The sequence below is a fragment of the Pyrus communis genome, chromosome 12, assembly GCF_041283825.1.
Source record: "Pyrus communis isolate YQ-2024b chromosome 12, ASM4128382v1, whole genome shotgun sequence".
Taxonomy (NCBI): Eukaryota; Viridiplantae; Streptophyta; class Magnoliopsida; order Rosales; family Rosaceae; genus Pyrus; species Pyrus communis.
Window position 1 is genome coordinate 132,593 of NC_142576.1, and position 8,335 is coordinate 140,927.

Here is an 8,335-nt window from a genome sequence, read left to right on the forward strand (position 1 = left end):
GTTGATTATGCACAGACCGGCTTTGTATCATCTCCGTATTGTTGCAAGGTGAACCACATGTAAACATATACAACATACAAAGTCATCGTACAAGTGTTACAAATTGATGGGCTTTTCTTTTGGTAAACAAAATAAAAAATGAAATGGTATTAAGGGGCGAAACTACAGAGAAAGTAGCAGCAGCCAGCGTTGGAGTTGGAGAGTTGGATTTGGATTTGGAGCAAAACAGAATGATAGAATATAGAAGATTGAATCTAATCCAGTCTAATCATTGACAGAAAACAAAATCATACAATATAAACAGAAAATTGCAGCTGAAATTCATGAAGAGGCATTTCCATTTAAGGCCTTGAAAAGGTGGACAATTCCCAAAGATAAACAAGTAGTAGTAAAACCAATCGGCAGCAATGGGTCGGATCAGTTGTCTGGTACTGGTAGACTGGTAGTGGTGGGTAGAGAAGAAGAAAAAAGCCACAACCTCCCACCTGTCTTTTCCTTCCAATTCAATTTTGTTGTCGACGACAAGTCGGTCAGTCTACAAAGCAAGCAAGGAAAATTGGTTTGACTTATGCTTTTGCTGCTTTAAATCTTCTGGGACAAAAGCATCCTCAAATTCATTCATTGTCAATGCTTTTCCACCAATAACCCACCCAGCCACTACCCATTACGAATCCATACATATATGATTGCCACTCTCTTAATATACAAGAATGATACTCATTAATTAACAAGAGTTTTAACAAAATACTTTCGGTACTGACGAAAAACCACATTTTTATCTTTTCTTAATACTATTCACTAAACCTTTATTTGCTCTTTTTCATTAAAATTAAAAAAAAAATATTAACTTTTCGTTAATTTTCCTTTAATTAATTACTCACTAACCACCCCAAAATTTACTTATTATGTTGAAAAGTCAATCACTAGTAGATACATACATCTCTTCATTTCAACCCGCTTATTTCTCTTTCTCCTTAAAACTTTCCTCAATAGTCCCAAAACAAGATTACTAGTAGGAGGATTACTAGTATTATCCAGCTGTAAATACAAACCCAGAAAAAATTTCTACCACCGGTAATGGAACGCCAGTGAATTCTGTTTTGCTATCTGAATTCTCAGACACAGATTTTACATCAAACCCCATCTATACTACATGGGATTTCAGAGATACATGCTGCTAGTAAATAGTATTAGCATACATAACATGCCACTCACCAAAACACAGCCATGTAACCCGTCCCGTATATTACATAACATTATGGGTAACTAAAACAAGAGGCTACAGATGTTCCTACGTGCAACTCTGATGCCCTTCTGCAGAACTTGCCTTCCCAGCTAGCTGAGGTGAATTTTCATTAGGATTAAAGCTTTTACCAGCAGGCGGCAAGCACCTTTTCGAGAAAAACATAGCTATACTCTTGCTCCGCCCAGCACTCTTTTCTGCTAATCACAGATGAATATTAGTCTCAAATGAATACGTTAACCAGGTTCATGATGGTAAACACCATTTATCTGAACACGGTTACCCATACCAGGAGATATTGACAAGCCAACTTTCTCCAAAATTTCTTTCTTCACCTGCATTAAGATGACCGTATATTAGCAAACCATAACTTCTTACATATATTAGACTGAGCCAAAGAGGCATATCTCACTCCCAAAAGACAAAACTGCAAGATCTCAAATATTCAAGACTTCGCATGTGTCTGTGCATGTGTGTGCGCAAGTGGATCTTGAAAGGAGCCGGAATGGCACTCAACCGAGTCATGAGTCATTAACCTGCCAGCGGTTATCCACAAAATCCGATATCTCACGCACTTTATTCCTTAACTGAGACTTTGATGCAGCTGGGAACTTGTGTTGCAAAGTTTGTAACACCTTATTGATGCTCTGTGAGCATGATTGAATGACAGAAACCTGAAAATTGCAAAGATTATTCTTATTAGCCAACCGTTGGCACCATTAAGAAACAGGTTTAAACAAAGCAAAATTATTTATGAAGCTATCCCCAACCACTCCTTTTAGTTTTTCACTTTAAACTAATACTAAGTTTAGGATGCAGTACCAATGAAACAGCACATGTAAACTGGAAACAATCTCATATAAGGTTTCTGAATTAAACCGTAGAAACAAATTCACTACTTACGATTGTAGGCAAATCTGATTCTGGTATAGCTGTCACAGCAGAGGTTGATTTAATACAGCGACTGCCACTTAAAAGACAAACTTCTTGGTTGTCTTCTTGTATGCCATCAACTGATATCTCCACATGTGAGTGACCAGGAAATACATGCATACTCAGAGCTTGCAAGCACATCTGTTCCAGCTTAAGAGTACCATTAAGATCTTCAGCCTTTAACAAAGAGACCTTGTCATGCGCCAAATTTGATATAATTAAAGGCTGATTTTTCTGAAGAGCACGTTCTGTCAAATTTCCTAAATATTTTTGCTGTCGAAGCAATATAGAGAATTTTTCACTCTCTAAATCTTGCTTAATTCTGGGTGAGCTTCTGGTTTCCTCAAATGTTGTATCAGTTTCCATCCTGTCCACTTGTACACCCTGCATGCATAAAATAGCAAGTTTCACAAATAGATACTTTCATATAAAGGTAATTTAAATGAGGAGAATGGACAACATTTCACTCATCAATAACAGGCAGAACCGAGAAAGATTCGGAAAGGAAATGTTATGCCCATGGAATTACTCTATGGCAATGGCTTTCATACGGACACAAGCACAACCACCAAATTTTGGTGGACATACACAATGATCATCCAAAGCATTATCATAAGGGTGAAAAGTAACTTCACAACGTCAACCAATCACAGTTTCTCACCTCATTTTCCGAGAGATACCCGTCAGGTACAAGAAAGCCATCTTCACCTTCATCTTCATCATCAGGTTTTGAACACCCCTCTTCCAAGCTTTCTTCATCGTCTTTATCACAATCTGAGAGGTTTTCACCAGGCTCCTCCTGGATAATGACAGAGTCATTAGTGACAATCATCTCCTACATATCAACTACATTGTATGAAAAGAGTCATATTACCTCTTCCCACTCCTCATCGCTATCAACATCATAATCCAAGTCTGGGTCCCTCCTAAAAGGGTGGCAAGGTCCAACAACACGACTGAAAGACAACATTACAATAAAAACGATCAGTGTCATATTTGAGCACACAGCAGTTAAGCATTCTAGACATCACATAAGACAAAATGTCATGATTTAATTTCATTACTGCATAAAAAGACAACAAAAATGAAATTTACAAAAGGGAACTGTTATTAGCACTCCAAAAATCTCTTTCTACACTCCTCACAAGTGTATTGTTCTTTCTATTTATAGAAAATTTGGAGTGCAAAATGAGTTTTTGGAGTGCGAAAAACAATTCCCTTACAAAATATACACTACATAAATTTAGATACAAATAGACAAATAAAACTTGTAAAGTACTCAAATGATGTAATTTCTTGCTTCCCTTTTACCTTTGTGCCCAAGAATTTCCAATTAAAAGTGTTCAATAAAAATGTGATACCAACTAATCAGGGTCAGCTACAGAAAGACACAAATATAAACAGACTATGTGCCAGCCTGTGGGTTATATGTCAACATTGGCATGTTCCCAAAAACTTACTTGACGATTGACAAACGATATGTGCTTTCTGAAACTTCAAGCAGTCATTAAAGTTAAATGATCAAAAAGTGGAGACACTGTGCAGGTTGACTGTTATAGACCTTGAGCCATACAATATGTTCTTAAAATATCTCACGTAAGTCTCACACTCCAAAAACAAAATCCATGAAGGAGATTAACTCACCTTTTCTTAGGCCATATACCATAAAATGCAGGTCTACAGCTTTTATCAAATTGTAAAAGCTGTTTTCCCCGCTTGCATATTTTAACAGCAGCAAGAGAACAATCTGTATTAATCTGACATGATTTATCATTAGAAACTTGTTCTCCCCATCTATCAGCTAGTTTCTCAGTGCTTAAATCGTCCACATGAACTAGCTCTTTACTGGTTGTAAGCTTGAGTTCCTTAACTAGTTCAGTCTTAGGCTTCTGACGTCGGCCCCAGTGTTGGTTTCTGTTTGAACAAATATAATGACCAATGTGACGCCAAGAAGACAAGTGTGACCTGCAATATGTGAAGAAACTATCTTACTTTGAGACGAATACATCTTTATTGATATATGGTTTGAATATTGATAATACCAACCTGCGTACATCCTCGGCATTAATCTCTACATTAGATGAAAGAGTGCTGTCCATTGACTGAGTGACTACATCAGGCATATTTTCACTGTTTTTACTCAATGATTCAGAGACAATTGTTTTAGTTGGGAACTGGTCATTCTGGCACGCTGAGCTGGTTTTACTTCTTTTGACAAACCGTTCCATAATTGAAGCTTGTTTTTTTATGGAAAGTTTTTTTTTCAATTCAGCTTCTTCCTTTTCTCGATGGCGTTGTTCTCTTTCAGCATCTTCTTGCTGCTTCCTCTGCAGTTTCCTCATTTCAGACTCTTCTTTTTCACGACGCTTTTCATCTTTTTCTGACTCCCCTTGCAGCCGCTTTAACTCTTTCTCCTGAAATACTTCTAAATTTCATGACATTACAACTAGGAAACACAAAAGGTATCAAAAAATAACTTACACTTTGCAACTCTTCCTTTTGACGCTCACGTTCCAATTTTTTTTTCTCTTTCTCAGCCTCTCGTTTATCTCTCTCCATTTGTTTCATTAGTAGTTTTTCTTCTCTTTTTGCTTCCTTCTTTGCCCTACGACAAATAGGTAAACAAAATAAAGACCTTAATGAATATAAAATGTAAAATAGAAACACTCTTACTGATACTCGCAGAATATACATACATGTCTGCACCATTTTTCACTGATAAGCGATCGATTAACGATCGAATCTTTTCCTCAGACAGCGCTTTATCAAGCTGTTCTGATGCCTTCGTCAGGTCATGTATGTAATTTTGATCGCTCTCGGAATTTTGTAGCGCCATTGTCATTGCTAACATAAATATATATGTCAGTGACTCATCTTACAATAAAAACACGAAAGAACTTAATGAAGATGACAGTGTAGGAATTAAAGGTGCACAACGGTTCAAGTCTTCCTGGAGTCATGTACAAAGAAAAACCAACTTTTATTTCATTTCATAGCCACATGAAAATGAATTAGATAAACCTTCTTCAGTGAGCTGAAGTGAATTCAAGTGCACATAGTGTATAACTAACAAGACACTAGACGAGAGTTCCCAAAGTTGAAGAAACATGATCAGCAGGCAGAAAAGGTTGGTGCGTACTACCTTGCATCAGTTTTAATTACTCTACACTCTTATTCATTTTATTTCTCAGTGGTATGTCAATACCCTATAAAGAATAAAGAAATAAAATCTATAATTGGGAAAGATAATCCGTATAATATGGGACCATGCCCCTTAAGAAGCGTTATAAAATGTTATGATAGTTAATTGGAAATATCAACCTAAAGCAGATGAATGTAAGTAGTCCCTTCCTGTCTTTATTGTCTGCATCATCCTCTTTTCTAGTTTCCACTTTGTTTCCCTCTTTTCAGTTCGGGTACAAGCACACTTTCTCTGATCCTATCCTTGTCTGACCCCAAAATCTGTATTAAGTAAATGAAAGACTACCCCTCGACCCCAGAACCCTTCATCTCTCAGTTTACGTTAGAAATCAAGAAGTGTTTATGCATGGCTAGTCACATCACAAGTAGTCTTCAAGCCAGATACATTATGTGCATATGAGAAAGCATAACATGATTTTTTTTCCTCGGTATATATATAGCCTCAGCAAGCACTTAAATTACAAAAACACAGAAGACAGGGAATACAACTAGATCAATTATCCAAATTCCCCTATGCTTGAAAAGTCTATTTTAACTTAAGGAAGTGAAACCCAACTTATGCAGTAAATAGCTCTACGCATTGCAGACTTCTGTTTCTGCCTAACAAAATAAGTATCAGATTACAAGGTTTTAAAGAATATATTGGTACCACAGCGACAGAGAATGCCGCTGGAGACAATAATTATGTTGACAATAAGAATTAGATGAAGCAATCTGTTTTGTGGTGACAACCTTCATGTGATTCATGTATTGCAAAACTAAACATAACAAAGATAAAATACATTGCATCCCTGCTCATTATTAGTAAGGACTGCATAAGCAAACCAAAACCAGCCATCTATGTAAGGAAGCATATATATACCAGAAACAGCAGTAACCCTCTCATGGATTTTTCTTCGACAAGTACGCCTAATATTCAATACTCCTCGCACAGATGCTGGCATCAACTTTACATCTCTTGTCTAAATAATACATAAGAAAACATAATAACTTATTAAATCAAAGATAAGATAAATACTGCAGCATAGAAAGTTCACAAACAGCAACAATTAGTAGGCGGCCCAACAATACGCAAGCAACAAGCAAGCAGTAGCTATAGGCAACATCTCAAAAGAGAAAAAAACTATGGGTGAACATAGAATTGCCAAATATTCAGAAACAAAGTTAAACTGCCAGGGTATGCAGTTTTTCTCTCCAAGCACCACATTAAAGCTCACAACGGAACAGCAATTAAATTCAGACCTAAACAGCAATCTAAATACAATTTCACATGAACAAAAACATACCCAATAAGAACAACACAAATTCATAAATATATCACCACAAATTCAGGAAAATACACAAAATAGATGGGCAAATATTGAATCTTGACAAAAAGTCAAAACTATACAAACATTACCTCCCAACACCAAAGACAGGACTCGGACTCGTCCTCCAACACATCAGCATCAACATTTGGCACGCCGTACATCACTCTTTGCCCAACAAAGAGCACAATGCTCTTCACATAGGCCAAAGTCACATTCCCAAGAACCTCATTGCCGTTCTTGACCTTGTCGAAGACCTCCTCAACAAGCTTGGACAATGGCAGGCCACTCTCTTCGATCAAAGCCCCAATGACCGAATTCACATTGTTCCCATACTGCTTCGGATCCAAATCTAATTTCTGATCCATCACTTCCTTGTAGTACCCAAACAACCCATCAAGCTGCTTGCGAAAAGATTCGATCTTCGCCCTTTTCGCCTCGACTCCCAAACATTCTGGGTCCAAACTAGCCCTTTTTCGCTTCTGGGTCTTCCTCACATGATCTTGGTTGGTAGATTTCTGGCTGCTCGGGTCATCTCCGCCGTCGATTACCGCCACTTCACACATCATTCTTAAGAGCTTAGAGCTAGAAAAGTCCGATTCAGTCAAACCCCAGATGAAATCCACAGATACGAATCCCGAACTCCCACGGAAGTTGGACAGGACGGGTAAAGGCGCTGTTTGTGTCAATTGGATTGGGGATTAGGAAGAAAAACGAGATAAGACTCCGAAACCCTAACGAGAGAGAAGTAATGGCTTTTCGGATAAATATTCACAAACAAAAAACCTTCTTTGAGATTTTTTTGTTTTCTGGAAAAGAAAAGGCAACGGTAGTGGAGGCAGAGAGCGGCAATTAGATAAATAGATTAACAAGTTTTTGATCCAAGAGCTAACAAATTTCTTTTCTCTAAATAGTGTAAAATGATTTCCAGGGCGATTTAATTTCCTCTTTTTCTGCTTTTTGGGATAAATTTCTTTTTCCTAATTGTCATAATTTTTCTTTCTCCCGCCAAATTGGTTTGCCTTAAAATTCCCGCTTAGGGTGGATTTTGATTTTCGCGCCTGAATGCCATTGCATTTGAGCGGTAACTGGAATTGCCGCGCCGGGACGGACAATATTTGGGCCTTGAACGGTCACGAGCCTTTATTCTACGCGGCACAATACAATATCAAAACCTGTAATTTTTTTTTTTCTTGAACAAAAAAACCTGTATTTTTTTTTATCTCACCAAACACTTAACTAAAACTGATTATCAAACATTCAATATTCTAGCATCCAACGCCCTTCTTCTCCTTCACTACTGGCAGAGCGGAGGCACAAACCACAAAGGGTTCATTTGTTTGGCCTCACAAACGGTCTCTGGACTAGACTACATATTAACATAATCTTGTGTTTGTCAAGTGGAGAGAATAAGTTAAAAATGAGATTAAAGGGGACAAGCAAGGATTAACTCCCTCGTTAATAAGACCCGTCGAGAACCATGAGATTTGCGGGGACTAACTCCCTCGAGTCTCTCTCTGCTCTATTCTCTTTCTGCTCCACCAAGATCTAATCCAATTGGGGCCCAATAATCCCCTTCGACAAGTTCATTCACCCACAAGGGTTGTTGGATTTCAACGTCTCAAAAATCGCCTTCGCATATCTAGACCTA

At 37.7% G+C, this 8,335-nt stretch overlaps 1 protein-coding gene across 4 annotated transcripts; it reads right to left on the bottom strand.

Annotated features, from left to right (window-relative positions):
- Positions 1 to 943: 943 nt before the first annotated feature.
- LOC137745398 (chromatin assembly factor 1 subunit FAS1) lies at positions 944 to 8,032 on the bottom strand. Of its 4 annotated transcripts, none has more exons than XR_015954239.1 (12): positions 6,777 to 7,623; positions 6,240 to 6,339; positions 4,873 to 5,020; positions 4,658 to 4,781; positions 4,223 to 4,590; positions 3,821 to 4,141; positions 3,051 to 3,132; positions 2,838 to 2,975; positions 2,147 to 2,560; positions 1,656 to 1,917; positions 1,533 to 1,578; positions 944 to 1,443 (listed from the first exon to the last, which is right to left on the bottom strand). XR_015954239.1 is itself a non-coding variant. In XM_068485350.2 (12 exons), the coding sequence occupies exons 1-12, from the start codon at positions 7,251 to 7,253 to the stop codon at positions 1,292 to 1,294; spliced, it is 2,505 nt and encodes an 834-aa protein (XP_068341451.2). In that variant the 5' UTR covers positions 7,254 to 8,032; the 3' UTR covers positions 944 to 1,291. The 4 variants fall into 4 exon arrangements, 3 of the variants coding, with proteins under 3 accessions (XP_068341451.2, XP_068341450.2, XP_088537689.1); XM_068485350.2 differs by having other exon boundaries at positions 944 to 1,440; positions 1,780 to 1,917; positions 6,777 to 8,032; XM_068485349.2 differs by having other exon boundaries at positions 1,780 to 1,917.
- Between the last annotated feature and the right edge of the window lie 303 nt (positions 8,033 to 8,335).